Below are 21,362 nucleotides of genomic sequence, written 5' to 3' on the forward strand. Positions count from 1 at the left end.
CCTTAAGTTCAAATCAGACTGGGTGAAGATATATTTCAAACTCTTATGATCTGTATAAATCTCACATTTATGACCGATTAGATAGTGCCTCCATATTTTTAGAGCGTGCACCACAGCCGCTAACTCTAAATCATGGGTTGGGTAATTCAACTCATGTTTCCTCAACTGTCTAGAGGCATAGGCCACAACTCTGCCTTCATGCATCAGCACACAACCAAGACCTTGCCGAGAGGCATCACAGTAGATAGAGAAACTCTTAGTGATATCGGGTAAGATGAGTACGGGGGCAGAAGTCAGTCTCTTTTCAACTCTTCAAAACTGGCCTGACACTCTTTAGACCATATAAATTTGGCATTCTTTTCTAGCAGAGCGGTCATTGGTTTGGCTAACTTAGAGAAACTCTCATTGAATCTTCTATAGTACCAGGCCATTCCAAGGAAACTACTAATTTCACTCACATCTTTGGGTGGCTTCCAGCTCAGCACATCCTAAACTTTTTTCGGGTCTACTGGTACCCCTCCGTTAGAGATGATGTGCCCAAGGAAATATACCTCTTTTAACCAAAACTCACACTTACTAAGCTTAGCATAGAGTTGATGTTCTCTAAGCTTTTGCAGCACCAATCTCAAGTGTTTCTCATGTTCTATCTCATTATTAGAGAAAACAAGTATGTCATCAATGAACACAACCACGAACTTGTCAAGGTATTCCATGAACACTTTGTTCATCAGATACATAAAGTAGGCAGGTGCATTTGTCAAGCCAAAGGACATGACTGTAAACTCATATAGTCCGTATCGAGTCACAAAAGCAGTTTTAGGGATATCAGATCGTCTTATCCTTAACTGATGATAACCAGACCGAAGGTCTATCTTAGAAAACACACAAGCTCCTTTCAACTGGTCGAATAGGTCATCGATTCTAGGGAGCGGATACTTGTTCTTAATTGCAACCTCATTAAGTGATCTGTAATCTATACACATTCTTTGTGTCCCATCTTTCTTTTCTACGAATAACACTGGTGCTCCCCAAGGTGAGGAACTTGGTTGAACATAACCCTTATCTAGCAATTCTCTTAATTGCTTCTTAAGTTCTGCTAATTCATTCACACCCATTCTATATGGTCTTTTAGCTATGGGTGCAGTTCCAGGTAAAAGTTCAATTATAAACTCAATGTCACGGTCAGGTAGCATACCTGGTAGTTCCTCAGGGAATACGTCCGGATACTCATTCACTATATGTATGTCCTCTATTGATGTCCCCTTCAGATGATTAACTGTGTAGTATTGCTTAGCTGACATACTAACCTCTACCTCAATTTGCTGGCCTGAAGGTGTCATTAAGTGAACTATTTTGCTATCACATTGTATAACTGCCTTTCTCTGTTTCAACCATTCCATACCCAGGATAACATCAATACCAGAAGTTTTCAAAACCACTGGGCTAACTGTAAACTCTACCCCCCTTAAGGTGATGTTCACTAGAGGGCATCTAAGGGTAGCTTGCATTTCTGCTCCAGGTCAGCTAACTATCATGGAATTTTTCATAGCAATCATGGGTATATCATATTTCTTGACAAATGACTGAGCAATAAAGGTATGTGATGCACCGGAATCGAATAAAACTGTAGCGGGGCTTGGGTTAACTGGAAACATACCGAGCATCACGTCCGGTGCCTCCTATGCCGCCTCGGCTATCACATGATTTACCCTTCCTCTGATATTGTTTTGGGCCATCTTCTTGGGGCACCTATTGGAGTAATGTCCCGGCTCACCACAGTTGTAACATTTGTTATCATTGTTGGCATTTGGTGCTTTTGGTGCACCATTCTTTGGTGGAGCATTGGGAACATTTGTTTTTATGGGAGCATTATTGACTGGCTGCTGACTGTCACAGAACCGACCAAATTATAAGAGTTCAAGTGTAGAAACGATCAACAAACGATCAAGTTTTCAAACTTGAGCCCATATAATCCCGGTAGTCAATTGAAATCACGAAGGACTTCAAACCAACTTGCAACAAACCAAGATCGTAATAATTCAGCACAACACAGCGAATGTTACATAGTCATTCATTGCCGTCGAAGCGGCACCACATCGGAGTTATTTAGTTATTACAACACAAGTTCAAGGTAGCGGAAGCAAAATAATTACACATACACTTTCCAAAGTTCAGTTCATAAGTTCGAGTTACTGCCAGAGTCTACATCATCCTTCCAAAAGCAATAGGTACGAGGTTGTTAGAGAACCGTGCCCAACGGTTAGTCCTCATCCCTAGCGGGATGGAGACAGGTCTTGCAGAAGCCGTCATAAAAGATGTCATCTGCAACAGATGGGAATAAACCCTGAGTACGAGATTGTACTCAGCTAGATTTACCCGTCTAGTAAAACATAAAAGACACCAAGGATCATGCAAGGCTAATATCAAGTGGAGCTGGGTGACTCAACATTTGCCAAAAGCTTGCATTAAAACCATATTATTGTGAGAGCATCATATTTATTCATCATCAGCCTACTACTAGATTAGCACCTATACTAAAGCACTTCACTGGATTATTACAAGCAATAATAACCATATCCAGTTCATCATGTACTTTTCCTGGCTATCACCATTATCATGAACCAAAGTTCTTTAGTGAATGCTACGTTTGCTGCTGCTCTGTCAAGTTCTCACTAACCGGGAGAGATGGCGATTCGAATCGAATTCCTATCCAGCTAGAGGGGTACTCCTATCACTCACCCAAGCTTCCCTTGCCGGAGAGTCTACGGGTCACCTTTGATACAACTCCTGAATCGCGGTTCCGATAAGCGCCGCACTCCCAGGGCTACCACTCTGCCAGGGAGGTTAGGAATTTTAACTCACCTCCCTTTGGGATTACGCCAATGGTCCCCCGCACAACGCACTTCCTCCGGTAGTGCGCACTTTATATTTATCGACCTTCCGGCCTGAGTCATATTACTCGGCTTCGCGGTCGGAACGAGTTATCCGGCCAACTAAGTGTTAGGCATGCGTTCAACATGACAAGAGGACGTACAACGGTCGGTCCTTAGCTGCCACAGACGGAGTTACTACAACCTTGCAAAACTCCGCCCGGCTTAAGTCAAATTAATCAGGTTCCATTCACGATAGCACATATATACCATCGTATACCGACACAACCCTACATCGCGCAGGTGACAGGAAATCACCCGACTTCTACCGATTAAGCATGGCTAAGCTGCTACTCGATCCTAACTCTATACCCAAGGTGTGGTGAGTTATCTAGACAAGGACGGAGTAAATGCAGCAAAGGTTTTCATCACAACTCCTATACTTAATGCAGCAATAGATATAACATATTAAGTATACTTTCGAAAGTAAAGGGAGGCTTAGAATGCTCAGGGGCTTGCCTTTCACGAACGAGGCTGGCTCGTGACTCGGGCACTCAACTTCTTCTTCGGGCTCCTCGACTCCGACTTGCTGGACCTCCACCTCCGGGTTGCCCTCCTGGCCTTCGGGGTTCACTTGCAGTTCGAAGGAGGTTGTCACGTCCGATGCACCTATTGCATGCTCGGTGAATGAGAAGGTGTGCATACAAAAGAATGAATGCTTGATAACATAAATAAACTCACTGGGCACTCATTTACGGAGTAACACAGTTATAACAAGTTCACACAAGGTAGTAAGTTAACTAAGCCCAAAACCTATCATGATAACCTATAACAGCAAGCATCATAAAGCAGGATTAGCTCAGTAAACAGATCATAACTAGTGCTACAGATCCAACAAACATGAGTGAGGAAATTTTTGAAAGCTTAAGAAATTGTCTACAAATCATCTTTAAACATCGCAGCAAGATTCATACATTAAACAAGTCATTTAAACAAAGTTCCAGGTTCTGTCCCAGAAAAACAGAGAACACCCGTTTCTGGAACCGAACTTGGAACAGCTATAACTTTTAAACTACTAGGCCAAATGACCCCAAATTTAAACCACAGCTAGTCCATAAAGTTTACAACAACTTTGATTTAGACAAGCCTCCCAGAAAACCAAGTTAGCAACAAGTAAAGACCATATTACTCCCTTGCTGTCCAGAACAGCTTTTTAACCCTAGAATTAATTATTTGATGACATGACCAAAATGCAAACAGCCCCAACCACATGACTTATAAGTACAAACACAACATAATGTTACCAGAACATCACATGATAACCTCCAAATATTTATTAACAAGGCATTTATTAATTTAATTCTAAAGAGGAGCATAATTACAAGATACTAGTAAAAGTGCTCAAAAAAAATCTACAAAAATTACAGAGGCACAAGTATAGCATCAAAGCATCACCATAAAAATTTCAGAGCAATTGCACATACCAAATTAAAGATATGCATTTAACATGTAACAAGGTGTTTATTTCATAAATTGGGAATCATGACTTATTTTGTGTCAAACAACAGATTTCAGATTATTTATATATTATGAATACCATAAACAAGTTTACTACCAAAGTAGAGCACCAGCATAAACACCAATTATTTTATATGATTTAATTAAAGAAACAAGCCAAAACTCAAACATAAATTACATAACAAAGCTGCAGCATTCCAAAAATCATGAAATATTTATCAAGGCACTCTAATACCACACAGAGACTGCCATAAAATTTTCATGGCAAACTAAGCAGTATAACAAGAGATATGAATTTACTCATGAATAACAAGATTAAATCCTTAATAAATATTTTCCCAGAAAACATGGTTCATTTTATATTTTTATTAAAAACTAGCCATCTCAAGGAATACCAAAAATTTGGTTTCACAATTTTTGGATCTCAGAAACAGGAGATATGATTTTTGCTAGAAAGCCAAAAATCCAGATTTGAATAAAAGGAAGGAGGAGACCGTTGAGTCACCGGCAGACGGGACCCGCGCGTCAGTGACACCGAGAACAGAGGACTCCTTTGCCGGCAAATGCTCGCCGACGGTGAGCTTCTCCGGCGGATCCAAGGGCACCAACGTGCTCCTGGAGGGATTCCGCATCGATGGAGATAGGTGGTGCTAGGGTTTCGGCTACGGAGAGGGGTCGCCGTCGGCCATGGCGGCATGGCGGAGCTACCCCGGCTTACGCCGGCCATCTCCGACCGGTAGAGCGTCGGGGAAGGGCGGCTTAAGCATTAGTGAGTCAGTGCGGAGCTTTCTAGGTAGAAACGCCTAACCCTAACGGCTCCGGTGAGCCTGCTCACGTGCGAGGTGCTCGTCGACGGTGAGCACGGCGGTGCGGCGGCCGTGTTCCCGCGCGACGGTGAGGTTTTAGCCAGAATGGCATGGTGTGGACCGACGCCAAGACCTAAGCAACGCTACCCAACGAGAAGAAAGGAAGCAAGGGTGGAGCAGCGGCGAGGTTCGCCGGAATCGGTGTCGCGACGGCCGCGAACCCGACGACGGAGAACTTGCGAAATGCCGCTCACCTCGGGGAGATCTTGTCCAACTGATGGGTGGAGAAGATGAAGAAGCTCGAGGCGGACTTGGAGGCGCTCGGAGGCGAAGCGAGACGTAGAGGCGAGGGCGCGAAGAGCTGGCAAAGCTCTCGGCGGCAATGGCGACGGCGTTTCCGCCAGAGCGAGCGCGAGATAGAGAGGAAGGAGGAGAATGGACGGGCGCTGAGCGAGTACGGGGCGCCGTGGCGTCCATGCCAACGCCGTCGACCTGACGAGCGGGGCCAACGCCGGTGTACGGGCGCCATCTGGCGGACAGGTGGCGCTCTCGACGTTCCCGACGGCGAGCTCCTCTCTGAATCAAGCGACGCGATCAGTGTCTGACAGGGCGACTTTGGCGATGAATAACTTCCACACCAGAGCGAGTTAGGAGATGGTGTAGTTGACAAAGTCGGAGTACCAACTGAGTTCTACAACAATGTCAACTAGAGCAAGAGCCAGATCGGTCTGGTTTGAGAAATATGAAGTTTTCAAAACCGATCGAGCAAACTGGTTTCGTTCCAGGACTTAGAAAATTTCCTAAGTGTTGGAAACAGCCCCAAATCTGCCTTGTGGGTCAATTTTGAGCTATTTGTTGTCATTTTAATGAGATGGCCATAAAACAACTTTTGTTCCATATAAAATTTGCTACAACTTTGCTGTAGAAAGTTTTGACATGCAAACATTTTATGAAACACTTTTTAAAAGCCTAAGCAAAAGAGGTTTCTAGGGCCTATTTGCATAAGTATGACTTAAGTGATTATTTTGGAGAAGTGATCAACATAAACATTGTTCCCAAGGTTAAGTTAAGCATAGATAAACTATTTAACAAGGCATAGCACCCAAACACAAGCATGGTTCACTCAAACATAAGCCTAGGAAGCTTATTTAAGGAATTTAAATCACATTTTTGCATAGAATGGTATGACTCAAGGTAGATGATGATCATGACATGCTTGAATAGAGGATGATGCTTATGCTATGCATGTGATTTATGCAACGATAACACTGGGGTGTTACAGCCCTCCCCCTTACAAAAATCTCGTCCCGAGATTTGAAAGCTTACTGATTTTCGAAGAATGTTTTGTAAACTTCTTTTAAATAGTCCTCCGTCTCCCAAGTGGCATCTTCCTCCCCGTGGTTACTCCACAACACCTTGTAGAACTTAACCACACGATTACGAGTCGCCCGTTCGTTGTGATCAAGAATCGCTACGGGTTTTTCTTCATATACCAAGTCTGATTTCAGATTGATATCTCGAACTTCCACTCGTTCCTCCGGTACACGAAGGCACTTCTTCAATTGTGATACGTGGAAGACAGGGAAAATAGCCCGAAGTCCAACTCGGAGTTGAACTTTGTATGCCACATTCCCTTTCCTTTCGAGAATCCGATAAGGTCCCACAAAACGAGGTGCAAGCTTTGGCTTGACTCCGAACCTTTGTAGACCCTTCATCGGAGACACCTTGATATACACATGGTCACCGACTGCAAATTCAATCGGCTTCATTCTCTTATCAGCATAACTTTTCTGATGAGCTTGAGCAGCTTCCAGATGTTGCTGGATGGTACGGACTTTCTGCTCTGCTTCATTCACAAAATCGATGCCATAATACCTTCGCTCTCCGGCTTCTACCCAATTCAACGGGGTTCGACACTTTCGACCGTATAGGGCTTTAAATGGAGCCATCTTGATACTCTCCTGATAACTATTGTTGTAAGAGAACTCAGCTAATGGCAACCACTTAACCCAAGAACCCTTTGAAGAGAGAGCACATGCCCTCAACATGTCTTCTAGGATTTGGTTGACCCTTTCAGTTTGACCTGAGGTTTGGGGATGATAAGCAGAGCTTCGGACTAAATGAGTACCAATTTTCTCATGCAAACACTCCCAAAATCGAGCAGTGAACTGTGGTCCACGATCTGATATGATTGTTCGAGGCACACCATACTGGCGAACAATGTGCTCGAAATACAACTCCGCATACTGATGTGGATGATAGTTAGTTCGGACTGGAATAAATCGAGCAACGTTGGTCAAACGATCTACAATCACCCAGATAGAGTCATAACCCTTAACAGAAGTTGGGAGTCCAACGATGAAATTCATGCTGACTTCTTCCCATTTCCAACCAGGAATTGACAAGGGTTGAAGTAAACCAGCTTTCATGTGAACAGCCTTCACACGACAACAATTGTCACAACGAGCGACAAAAGCAGCAATCTCCTTTTTCATCTTTGTCCACCAAAACAGAGGTTTCAAATCCTGATACATCTTGCTACTACCAGGATGAATAGACAATTTGGATGAATGAGCTTCAGATAAGATCTGATTTCACAGCTCGCGGTCTTTAGGGACCACAAGTCGATCCTTGAACCAAAGAATTCCGTTCTCATCGACTCGGAAATGCTTGGTTTCTTCTTCTTTCATTTTCCTCTTTATATGATAGATGCCTACATCTGTTCGCTGCAATTCGATAACTCGATTGCGAAGAGTACTCTCCAGAGAAATCTGGTTGAGCACAAGTGGATGCATAAGATGCGACAACAACGGATCTTCCACTTGGATTGAGTGACAGTGCGCTTTCCGACTCAAGGCATCCGCAACCACGTTCGCCTTGCCCGGATGATAGTGCACTTGTAGATTATAATCTTTAATCAACTCAAGCCACCTTTGCTGTCGCATGTTCAATTCAGGTTGAGTGAAGATATACTTGAGGCTCTTATGATCGGTGTAGATATTGCAGATTACCCAGCAAATAATGCCTCCAGATTTTGAAAGCATGAACAACTGCCGCCAATTCTAAGTCATGAGTAGGGTAATTGACCTCATGTTTTCGAAGTTGGCGTGAGGCATACGCGATAACACGACCTTCTTGCATCAACACACAGCCTAAACCAATACCCGACGCGTCGCAGAAGACATCGAAAGGCTTCTCGATATCAGGCTGAGCTAGGACAGGAGCTGATGTCAGCAATGTCCTCAACTTACGGAATGCCTCTTCACACTCAGGTGTCCACACAAACTTCTCATCTTTCTGAAGTAGACGAGTTGTAGGCTTAGATATTTTTGAGAATTCGGGAATGAACCGACGATAATATCCAGCCAGACCGAGAAAACTCCGAACCTCGTGTACCGAAGTTGGAACTTTCCAATCCAGCACTTCTTGCACCTTGGCTGGATCCACCGATATACCTTCTTCAGATAGGACATGGCCCAAGAAAGGTACTTTCTTCAGCCAAAACTTGCATTTGCTGAACTTGGCGTAAAGCTGATGCTCACGCAAACGCGACAACACTATACGTAAATGCTCTGTATGCTCCTCTTCATTGCAGGAATATACCAAGATATCATCAATGAAGACCACCACAAACTTGTCCAATTCGGGCATGAACACCGAATTCATGAGATACATGAAGTGAGCAGGTGCATTTGTAAGACCGAAGGACATGACGAGATACTCATACAACCCATACCTCGTCGAGAAAGCTGTCTTAGGTACATCTTCAGGACGGATCTTGATCTGATGATACCCAGATTGCAAATCATTCTTGGAGAATACCTTAGCTTTAGACAACTGGTCAAACAAGATATCAATGCGAGGAACATGGTATTTGTTCTTGATGGTCACCGCATTTAGGGGACGATAGTCCACACACATGCGCAAGGATTGATCCTTCTTCTTCACAAAGATAGCCGGACAACCCCAAGGAGAAGAACTAGGATGGACAAGACCCTTCTTCAACAACTCATTTAGTTGGGTCTTAAGCACAGCTAGCTCATTTGGTGGCATTCTATAAGGCCTTCTAGAGATAGGAGCGGTACCTGGAATCAATTCAATTTTGAACTCCACATCCCGATCTGGAGGAAGCCCGGGTAAATCATCAGGAAACACATCCGGGAACTCACACACCACCAAAATGTCCTGGATGGCTTTAGCTGTAACTGCATTCACAGTGCTACGGATATGGATATCTCTAGGAAGTTGCTCTAAGAACGCTTCCTTGGTACTTGGGTCTCTCAACATCACTACGCGAGTGGTGGTGTCGATAAGAACTCTGTTACCACTCATCCAATTCATACCCAGAATTACCTCTATGCCCACACCGGGTAAGACAACCAGATCAGCAAGAAACTGACGGCCTCCAACTTCCAGGTTTGCCCCAAAAACCACTTGATTGGTGGATATATCATTCCCCAGCAGCACTAATGCAATAACTACCCTTATCAAGTGTACTTGCTTTGAGATTATGCTTAGACACAAAGTCTGAACTCACAAAAGAATGTGATGCTCCCGAATCAAAAAGCACAAGTGCCTCACATTGATTAACTAGAAACTTACCAGCCGTAACTACCTCACCAGCAGGGATTGCCTCCACGGTTGTGTAGTGAACATGCCCCTGACGGACGTTCCCCTGGTTGCCCTTCTTTGGCGGGTAAGGACAGTTGCTCTGCCAATGCCCGGTCTGATTGCAGTTCCAGCACGGACGGTTGGCAGGTGGAGTCTTGGCATAGTTGGGACCCGTGTTGCCCCTAGGAAGAGCAATAGAGTACCCCTTGCGGAAACCCATTTTGGCCTGATTCTTCTTCACAGGCGGGCGATACCGCTGGTTAGGCATTGGAGCACGGAACGGTGGCTTAGCTGCCACTGGAGCCTTGGACTGAGATGACCCTGCCCCAGCCTCAAAAGCCCTCTTGCGAGTCTCGGTTGCCGAGTACACAGTGTTATAGTTCTCTTGGGTCAGAGCATCACTGACAAATTCATTGAAAGTTGCACACTTGGTGCGACCCAAAGTCTTCAGCAACTTGGGGCCCAAACCCCGCTTGAAACTAGCAATCTTTTTCGACTCAGTGTTCACAAACTCAGGAGCATACCTAGACAAATGGTTGAAAGCATGCAAATACTCCTTCATAGTTTTGTTGCCCTGAGTCAACTGCATAAACTCGGTATGCTTCATTTCCATGACACCAGGAGGAATGAAATGTCCTTTAAAAGCATCACGGAAAAGATTCCAATCAAGCACAGTGTTGGCGGGAAGAGCTTCCCGATACTGATTCCACCAGATGCCTACTGGGCCTTGCAGTTGATGAGCTGCGTACTCCGCCTTCAAACCCTCGGTCAGCCAAAGCAAGCGGAACTTTTGTTCCACCGTGTTCAGCCATTCCTCAGCTTGAAGGGGTTCTTCCGCCTCTAAAAGGTGGGGGCTTAGTATCCAGGAAATCCTTGAAGCTACTATACTGGTTAGGTGCTGGCCCTACTTGCACATTACGATCACCCTGATTTGCCATCCGATTGATGGTTTCAGTGAGCATCCTCTGATTTTCCACCATCATTTGCATCAGCTCAGCTGGATTTGGTGGGGGAGGAGGAGGGGGTGGATTCATGTTTGCACGCTGTTCCGCACCTCGGGTGCCACGAGATATCTGTAAAGACACAGTCAGTGAGTATTGATGATGACAAGATTTGCCGCAGAAGAACTTATATTTATGCCTAAAAGTATTCGAGGGAATAGCTTTACAGAAAAGGCACAATAATTCAATTCCACGAAACAACATCACCAATCCAACACATGACAGAGATATCCGCAATATGCACCACAACGGAAAACATCGTCATAACATAACGAACGTGTCAAGATTACATATTGGGTCCACAAAGTTATTACACCATCACAGTACATGCCATGAGTCAAGGTCAAAGTTCCGGATTACAACATGGGTGCCACAGCATCACCGCTAACTGCCAGACTACAAAAGATCCCCACATAACACTACCCAATACTCTCTACACTCCAGGCTCGTCGGCCAAGTCAGCGTCGAAGATCGCCTCTCCATCCTCGTCGCTAACTGGCTCAAGCTCCTCGTCCTCCACGTCCTCATGCAAGGGTGGTGCAGCCGCTGCTGGTCCATCAACCTCCATACCATCATCATCGGCCACAATCACCTGAGGTCCCACCTCTAGGTACACGGGTATAGGGCGAGGAATAGGGTGTAGCAAGTTGTTGAGACGGTGAATCTCCACAAGACCAGCCTCAATCTGATCCTGCAGATAGTTCTCCCGCTCAAGAGACTGAACCCGGTGCATCTCCCATGCCCGACGCCTATTCTCCAACACGCGGAGTGCAGTGTCCCTCTCACGAGTGATCTGCACCAAGCGCTCCTGTATGGTCTCCCTCTCTCTAGCTAACTGACACATCTGATCCTGCTTATGATCTCTCTCTCTAATGGCCTTCACCCACTGCTGCCTACGATACTCCGCAATGTCTTCCGAGTCATTGCGGTCCTGCTGAGCCTGTTCCAGGAGTCTAGCTTGCTTGTGAAACTTGCGAGCACGCTTTTCAGCCTTCCGTTGCATCTCCTGAGCCTGGCGAACAGCCACCATCACCTGTGCATAGGTGTCCTCTCGCTGACTGACCTATTGCATGCTCGGTGAATGAGAAGGTGTGCATACAAAAGAATGAATGCTTGATAACATAAATAAACTCACTGGGCACTCATTTACGGAGTAACACAGTTATAACAAGTTCACACAAGGTAGTAAGTTAACTAAGCCCAGAACCTATCATGATAACCTATAACAACAAGCATCATAAAGCAGGATTAGCTCAGTAAACAGATCATAACTAGTGCTAGGCAGATCCAACAAACATGAGTGAGGACATTTTGGAAAGCTTAAGAAATTGTATACAAATCATCTTTAAACATCGCAGCAAGATTCATAAATTAAACAAGTCATTTAAACAAAGTTCCAGGTTCTGTCCCAGAAAAACAGAGAACACCCATTTCTTGAACCCAACATGGAACAGCTATAACTTTTAAACTACTAGGCCAAATGACCCCAAATTTAAACCACAGCTAGTCCATAAAGTTACAACAACTTTGATTTAGACAAGCCTCCCAGAAAACCAAGTTAGCAACAAGTAAAGACCATATTACTCCCTTGCTGTCCAGAACAGCTTTTTAACCCTAGAATTAATTATTTGATGACATGACCGAAATGCAAATAGCCCCAACCACATGACTTATAAGCACAAACACAACATAATGTTACCAGAACATCACATGATAACCTCCAAATATTTATTAACAAGACATTTATTAATTTAATTCTAAAGAGGAGCATAATTACAAGATACTAGTAAAAGTGCTCAAAAAAACTCTACGAAAATTACAGAGGCACAAGTATAGCATCAAAGCATCACCATAAAAATTTCAGACCAATTGCACATACCAAATTAAAGATATGCATTTAACATGTAACAAGGTGTTTATTTCATAAATTGGGAATCATGACTTATTTTGTGTCAAACAACAGATTTCAGATTATTTATATATTATGAATACCATAAACAAGTTTACTACCAAAGTAGAGCACCAGCATAAACACCAATTATTTTATATGATTTAATTAAAGAAACAAGCAAAAACTCAAACATAAATTACATAACAAAGCTGCAGTATTCCAAAAATTGTGAAATATTTATCAAAGCACTCTAATACCACACAGAGACTGCCATAAAATTTTCATGGCAAACTAAGCAGTATAACAAGATATATGAATTTACTCATGAATAACAAGATTAAATCCTTAATAAATATTTTCCCAGAAAACATGGTTCATTTTATATTTTTATTAAAAACTAGCCATCTCAAGAAATACAACAAAATTGGTTTCACAATTTTTGGATCTCCGAAACAGGAGATATGATTTTTGCAAGAAAGCCAAAAATCGAGATTTGAATAAATGGAAGGAGGAGACCGTTGAGTCACTGGCAGACGGGACCCGCGCGTCAGTGACACCGAGAACAGAGGACTCCTTTGCCGGCAAATGCTCGCCGACGGTGAGCTTCTCCGGTGGATCCAAGGGCACCAACGTGCTCCTGGAGGGATTCCGCATCGATGGAGGTAGGTGGTGCTAGGGTTTCGGCTACGGAGAGGGGTCGCCGTCGGCCATGGCGGCACGGCGGAGCTACCCCGGCTTACGCCGGCCATCTCCGACCGGTAGAGCGTCGGAGAAGGGTGGCTTAAGCATCAGTGAGTCAGTGCGGAGCTTTCTAGGTAGAAACGCCTAACCCTAACGGCTCCGGTGAGCCTGCTCACGTGCGAGGTGCTCGTTGGCGGTGAGCACGGCGGTGCGGCGGCCGCGTTCCCGCGCGACGGTGAGGTTTTAGCCGGAATGGCGTGGTGTGGACCGATGCCAAGACCTAAGCAGACCCTAACGCTACCCAACGAGAAGAAAGGAAGCAAGGGTGGAGCAGCGGCGAGGTTCGCCGGAATCGGTGTCGCGACGGCCGCGAACCCGACGACGGAGAACTTGCGAAATGCCGCTCACCTCGGGGAGATCTCGTCCAACTGATGGATGGAGAAGATGAAGGAGCTCGAGGCGGACTTGGAGGCACTCGGAGGCGAAGCGAGACACAGAGGCGAGGGCGCGAAGAGCTGGCGAAGCTCTCGGCGGCAATGGCGACGGCGTTTCCGCCAGAGCGAGCGCGAGAGAGAGAGGAAGGAGGAGAATGGACGGGTGCTGAGCGAGTACGGGGCGCCGTGGCGTCCATGCCAACGCCGTCGACCTGACGAGCGGGGCCAACGCCGGCGTACGGGCGCCATCTGGCGGACAGGTGGCGCTCTGGACGTTCCCGACGGCGAGCTCCTCTCTAAATCAAGCGACGCGATCAGTGTCTGACAGAGCGACTTTGGCGATGAATAACTTCCAAACCAGAGCGAGTTAGGAGATGGTGTAGTTGACAAAGTTGGAGTACCAACTGAGTTATACAACAATGTCAACTAGAGCAAGAGCCAGATCGGCCTGGTTGAGAGATATGATTTTTTCAAAACCGATCGAGCAAACTGGTTTCGTTCCAGGACTTAGAAAATTTCCTATGTGTTGGAAACAGCCCCAAATCTGCCTTGTGGGTCAATTTTGAGCAATTTCTGGTCATTTTCATGAGATGGCCATAAAACAACTTTTGTTCCTTATAAAATTTTCTACAACTTTGCTGTAGAAAGTTTTGACATGCAAACATTTTATGAAACACTTTTTAAAAGCCTAAACAAATGAGGTTTCTAGGGCCTATTTGCATAAGTATGACTTAAGTGATTATTTTGGAGAAGTGATCAACATAAACATTGTTCCCAAGGTTAAGTTAAGCATAGATAAACTATTTATCAAGGCATAGCACCCAAACACAAGCATGGTTCACTCAAACATAAGCCTAGGAAGCTTATTTAAGCAATTTAAATCACATTTTTGCATAGAATGGTATGACTCAAGGTAGATGATGATCATGACATGCTTGAATAGAGTATGATGCTTATGCTATGCATGTGATTTATGCAACCATAACACTGGGGTGTTACACTGACGTTGGTTAGGAGCTCTGTACTGCTGCTGCTGCTGTGCACGTTGTGGCTGTTGGTTACGATTGACCAGGCTTGACTGACCCTGATAGTGTTGTTGTGGATAAGCTTGCTGAGGATTGGTACGAGTACACGTGTTGTTTCCTGACAGTTGTCCCTAGAACTTCCTTTTCTTATCTTCCATCTGACGGCGTTTGTTTTCAATCACCTGGGCCTTGTCCACGAGATACTGAAAGCTTGCAAAAGTGTGGGATAGCAGTTGGTACTGGAGCCCATCATTCAACCCTTCCATAAATAGTTCCTGCCTCTTTTCATCGTTCTCCACTTCAGTGGTAGCATATCGTGACAATTGTATGAACTTGTCACGATATTCAGCAACAGACATACCTCCTTGGTTGAGGGAGAGAAATTCTTTCTTTTTCAGTTTCATTAGTCCAGTAGGGACATGATGAGAGCGGAAAGCATTACGGAACTCCATCCAGGTTATGGGGTCAGTATCCTTACGGCCAAAACGGAACGAGTCCCACCAATCAAGGACGGCTCCTTGCAGTTGCCCCGCTGCATACAACACTTTTTCTCTGTCATCACACTGTGCAATCTCCAGTTGTCTTTCAATAGCACGAAGCCAGTCATCAGCTTCGAGAGGGTCGGTGGAGTGTTTGAAAATAGGTGGATGTCCCTTCAAGAATTCTCCTCTCTTGTCCCTAACATGAGGAGGTGCGTTTCCATTTCCATTTCCATTGTTCTGCATATTTTGAGCCATCTGCTGAAGCAGTGGTGTTTGCATCATCATCCGCTGCTCCATAGTAGGAGGTGGTGGTGGTGGTGGCAAGTCCTCACCCCTCCTGTTCCTCCTAGTGTTGGTCATCTGTACTAGATACACAATATGAGTCTCACATGTCCAAGATACTTAATTTTCAATAGATATAACATCCTGGAATTTATACCATCTGATCAAGTATGGGATTACATATGTTGTGGGTACAAGGTAGTATGTATTCTGTATTTTTCTGCTGTCCTCACTATAACTACAGTGAAGTAAAACAAGCATATCTTTCTATCTGTTTAACGTCTGACTGCGAAATTTCATTTTCCGGAAAGCTTGGAAATTTTTCTACAACTTTCATTCAGACCACTTTCTCAAATTCTGGCGTTTACATAGGTAAAAACATGTGACAACTTTTACTGTTCTGGAATTTCTGACTGAGCAGAGAGGTCACCTTGTATCAATTTTATCTCTCATACGGTAACAGATATTGAGGTGGTTCCAGAGCCGAATGAAAGATATAGAAGTCTATTTTATTCCATAAATTTTTCGTATTTTTAGACCATCCAGAACTCGGAATATACAAATATTAAGGCAGACTGCTCAGAGGGAAAAACATCGGTGGACAGCAGGATATAAGTAAAACCCAACTATTTATTCATATTATTCTTAGACCTTAGCCCTAATCTAAATGACTGTGGACAGGCCCACAATCATTGAAATCATGACAAAAATCCAACTTACCCATTAAACATTATTACAAGCATGCATTCACGTAATAGCAATTGTTCAATCAGTAGAAAATAAAAACACACTCTCGCATCTCAATGCGTACTTATTACAAATGGGGAAAATCCTCCTAAGGGTCAAGGTTGGTGCCGGTGTTGGGGTCCTCATGGTTCCTTGGGGGTAACTCTGCAAGGATGAGTGGTACTTCTTCAACATGACTCCCCTGTTGTTGCTTCAACATGGCGTTCTCAACAGCCAACTCGAGGTAGGCCTTTCTCAGGGCATCTAGCTCATCTGAGACTCGATCTAAGTCCGTGTTGGTTTGAGCCAAGCATGCCAGGGTGGGTCGGATCCTGGGATTCCCTACCACAAGTGGTGCAGCGATGTTGCAGGATGTCTGACCACTCCGCCGGCGAGGTAGATAGCGATCTTCTTCCCATGCAATATCAGCAAAGTGGCGGTCGCGGTTTACCATCAAGGCCTGCCGGGCAGCGTCCCGGATAACTGCTGCGCGGGTAGTCCTGGCGGTGATCGCACGGTGGATGTAGCACACCCGACTTCCCTCTCGGATGTAAGCTTCAGTCTCCCAAAAGCCGATGTAGTCGGGGTGGGTCCAATGCTCGGTGCGGTACTGTACTGTACATCGGGTGTGATAACGACGTGCGAGAGTAAGGAGCTTCGGGTGGTAGTAGGCGTCACCATGCAAGTCAAAATGGATCACCATTGTCCATCCCTTCGCCAAAAGCGTGGCATGGTGATCACGGCTATCTCCATCACTGTCACCATTATCACCACCATTGTCGTGGTTGTCCGAGTCAGTGCTGTCGGAACTATCTCCATCATCTGGATCACCAGCACCCTCTTGTTCTTCTTGCTCCATGGGTTCCTCTTCGATGTCCTCACCTTCAACAGGTTCCTCTATCATGACTTCCTCCTCAGCATCCTCATCCATGGGTACATCCATGGTTTGTTCCTCTTGTGGATCCTCCTCCATGTCTCTCAGTGCCTCAACCAGATGCAGGGGAACACGCTTGCCTAGAGTGAACCTTGTCCTCTTGTTGGGCATGATGACACGTTTGCGAGCTGTCCACTTGGTACGAGCCATCTATAAGAAAAGATATGAGGATTAGAACAAAATAATTTTCTCAATAGATATTAGGCAGATTATAAGCAATAATTTTTATAAGAAAATAATTGATAAAATATGTGCTCAAGACCCTAAGAACGTCCATTTCTAACTAGGATGATCGTCCTACAGTCAGGCTAAGCTTTGATACCAATTTGTCGCACCCAGTTTTGATAACAAAACCAAGTACTCAAATATGTGCGCCCAAGATGTCCAAACACACATATTATCACAAATTGTAATTACATCAAAGTAAAGTACTTTATTACATCGCATATTCATCATAAACATCTCACATAGTCTTGCTTATTGGCAACATTATTACATAAAGCGGAAAGCTAAGCCCTTGCTGCCACAGGGACACCAACTGGTGAACACCAGCACTCTAGAAGTCCTGGACATCTTCAGGGAACTCCTCAGTACACACATCTGTTACCCATCCGGGATTTTCATTGAAATATAAACAAGTGTAAGCGCACCATGCTTAGCAAGTATAACATAGGGGTATATGTAGGCTCAAAGGCTTGACTCGGTTTAACAGCAGTTAGCATTTTAGTTGGTCATATTTTATTGACCAAGACTTACGACTTTTAATGATGAACCAACCCTGGTTACATAAGTATTTATTCAAAATTAATACCTTTCCCAAGTACAGCCAAGTAACCGCTAACCAAGAAGGATCCAGGCCGCTCATGACCGAGAGCTCGGCTGTTATAACAGGTTTTTGATTTCTGCAGAAATTGTACAACTTTATCCCCGAGCCGTGGTTCCCTAGTGTCGGGGTTTGCAAGGCCCACACCACTTCTACCGAGGAAGTGTGACCGGGTTCCACTACTTAACCTTTCACTAGTCACCCTAACAAAATAGTAGCCGCGAGGTTTCAGTGGCAAGTGTGCATAGACGACCTCCTTCAAGAGGCACATGTGGTCGCGGCACTGTACACACCAAGGTAGGACTGACATCTATACACCACGAGGCACCCCCCTCTAGCGCCTTTCGGTAACACTAATTTGCTAGAGACATACTAGTTATACAATTAAGGTCAGAGCCATTGGACTCGCGAGATTGTACGTGACCTCCTGGGTGGCCGCTTCAGGATTAAGTCCTTATGGAGAGGAATCTAGAGCTTTCATAACCCAAGCTCTAGCTCCCTGAACCAAGTTACTAGAACATATTTTATCACATTGCATATACCAATTAATCAGGTTAACTTATTAATTTGGGTTTTAAGCATAGCAGCAACTACCTAAATAAATGCACACCTTCCCATGGGTATCAAGGATTTGTGGTACAAAATTATCTAGGTAAAGTCCTTATAGGTAATTCAATTTAGACACAGGCATATGTATGAATTAAATAATATTTATAGGTACAAGGAAGCCTATATTACACTTGCCATCTTCAAAAGTTTCCTCCTGGTAGAGCTCCACAAAGTGCTCCTCAACCACCCCAACCTGATCACCTTCTATTCATGATCCAAACACCAATCAAGCATCCAGTCCAATCATCACATGCATACAAATAGAGTTCTATTAGAACAGTACACCAAACCGTAAAAACAGTGACTGAGAAGTATATAAATCTACTCTACGCATTTCTACGAACACATGAGCGAAAGAATCACTCTAATCGGACTTAAAACGTGAAAGTTATGCATAAAACAAAATGGATGGCATTTCTGTGAATAAACTGAATCAAAAACGAATTTAAAAGAATTAAAACTAAATTTCTAACGGTTTTGGACTGCGTGCACTATTATATAAAAGTTCAGGGTTTAAAACAGAAGAAAACAGGATTAAAAAGAAATACTTTTGAGCTAAGTTGGACTGCGGGTTGATTTGCTTGAAACAGGGGGGTTAAAGTACAAAACTCCCAGCGGTCCGTGGCTGACCGCGTCGTTGGCCGACAGGGGGCCACGTGGCGTGCGGGGGTTGGCTCGCTCCACCACTGTGCGCGTGGACCGGCCGGCCGAGCGCCCGTGGACCGCGCCAATGGTCCACGGTGGACCGGTTACGCAACCCCGAAGGGGTATGTAATCTGGGTCGTTGGAAACAGGTCGTATGGCTCGGGATGAAAGGAGACGGGGCGCTCGCCTGGGCTGAGGCCGACCACGGCGGCACCATTGCTGCCGACGAGGTGAGCTCCTCGGAGATCGCCGGAATCTCGTTCCCGGCCACGCAAAACAAAAATAAAACTACCACGATGACTAGCGCGACGAGGCGAACACGATACGGCACAAATAAAGGGCGGGCAGCACGTCGGGACGACGGCCCTGCGGCGGCGCCACTTCCGCGCCCTCGGAGAGCCTCGAGTTCGGCCTTAGAGAGCTCTAAACTCACGATTGAAAGTACGGGGAGCATCGAGGGGCTACCGCGGTTCCGTTGAAGGCGTTCGCAGCGTCCGGGAGAGCTCCGAGCAGCGCGGCCATGAGCGAGGCGGACTGGGAGAGAGAAACGGTGACGGTGAGCTTTATTTCGACCCAAACCTGAAGAAAACTAGAGGGGAAGTGTACCTACGGCTGCGGTATCGTCAGGCGAATGGAATTGAACGTGGTTCACGAACGGAAGGGGGAAAAGGGGGCTCGGCCGCGAGCTTTATAGGGCGAGTAGGGGCACTGAGGGGGCGAACGCTCGGGTGATTAAGCCCGACATCAAGGCGGCTTGATAGCTGATTGATGGCCTCCATCAATCGGAGCTTGAAGGCGGGGGGGAAGTGATGGCGTTCAATGCCGCCGCGCGCTCCCAGCTCAGCGAGGAAGAAAGGGGGAGGTGCTGACAAGTGGACCCCACGGTGCAGCGAGAGAGAAAGGGGTAGGGAGAGCGCCGACAGGCGGGCCCTACTGCGCAGTTGTTGATGCAAAAGCTGATCTGCAAACACAAAGGGCTAATACCCAATTCAAACGTTAAGGCGTGCCAGCCGATTTGACCTTACTATCGGCAAAGGTGATAACTCGAATACTTTGGTCTTGACAATAGCGATGCGCCCGGATGCCACGGCCAAGAGGTATTCACGCGGAACTTGAGAATACCCCGAGCTTAAGTCAACGAACTCCTAAGAACTCGTAATGAAAAAGAAAATATGACGAAGTCGTCGAAATGTAGATGCTGGAATATGAGTAAAAACTTGTGTTTGATTGATTGATTGATTACAAGGCCCTAGGGTCTACATTTATACCCTACTCAAAGAGCTACAACCAGACGGGTCTAGGATTCGAATTCCAAATTAAACAGACTCTGTATACAAAACGATTTAAATAACTAAGGAAAACATAAAACTATCCTACCGTGACAAACTGGGACACCACCACAGGCCAATCGGCAACCTTCAGGTTTTTCTTCTGAATCATCGGCAGATCCCTCATCATAGCAATCGGCACAGGTTAATGCTAACCATCGGCATAAGCACATCACCACCCATAGACTTAGTCACATTCAGCTATCCCTTCATCAGCAACCACCCTCATCGGCAACTCTCCTGCAGACCAGTTACTGTTGCCCTATCTTGCCGATCTACACTCTACTGATCCTGAGTACGTGTCCAAAAACGGTGTCAACACATGCCCCCCAATTTCGGAGTATGAAATCATTAATGCTCCGAAATTCTCTGCAGTAATGATGCCTTTCCGCAATTAATTCTCCCGATTTGGCAACCGACAGCCTAAATCTGAACAACCTTGGTCCGATTCTTCCGCAGATTCCTCGAATTCCTCAACCTCCCAAACGGACATCTCCACTTTAATCGCCCATCGGCAATATTACCGTTACAATGAACTGCCAATGGACTGACCAGGACATCCCGCACAGTGAAATATCTTAACCTCCCAAACGGACATCTCCACTTTATTCGCCCATCGGCAATATTACCGTTACAAGGCGCTGCCGATGGACCGACTAGGAAATCCCGCACAGTGAAATATCTTTAGATTATGAC

General features: G+C 45.3%; 1 protein-coding gene across 1 annotated transcript; it reads right to left on the bottom strand.

Annotated features, from left to right (window-relative positions):
* On the bottom strand, window positions 14,969–15,679 carry LOC110437268. The gene has a single exon (XM_021465653.1). The coding sequence runs from the start codon at window positions 15,677–15,679 to the stop codon at window positions 14,969–14,971; it is 711 nt and encodes a 236-aa protein (XP_021321328.1).

Source organism: Sorghum bicolor, chromosome 7 (genome assembly GCF_000003195.3).
Source record: "Sorghum bicolor cultivar BTx623 chromosome 7, Sorghum_bicolor_NCBIv3, whole genome shotgun sequence".
Lineage (NCBI taxonomy): Eukaryota > Viridiplantae > Streptophyta > Magnoliopsida > Poales > Poaceae > Sorghum > Sorghum bicolor.

Coding starts and splice junctions, on each gene's coding strand:
- LOC110437268 (XM_021465653.1), bottom strand. CDS start 15,679: ATGACCAACACTAGGAGGAACAGGAGGGGTGAGGACTTGCCACCACCA.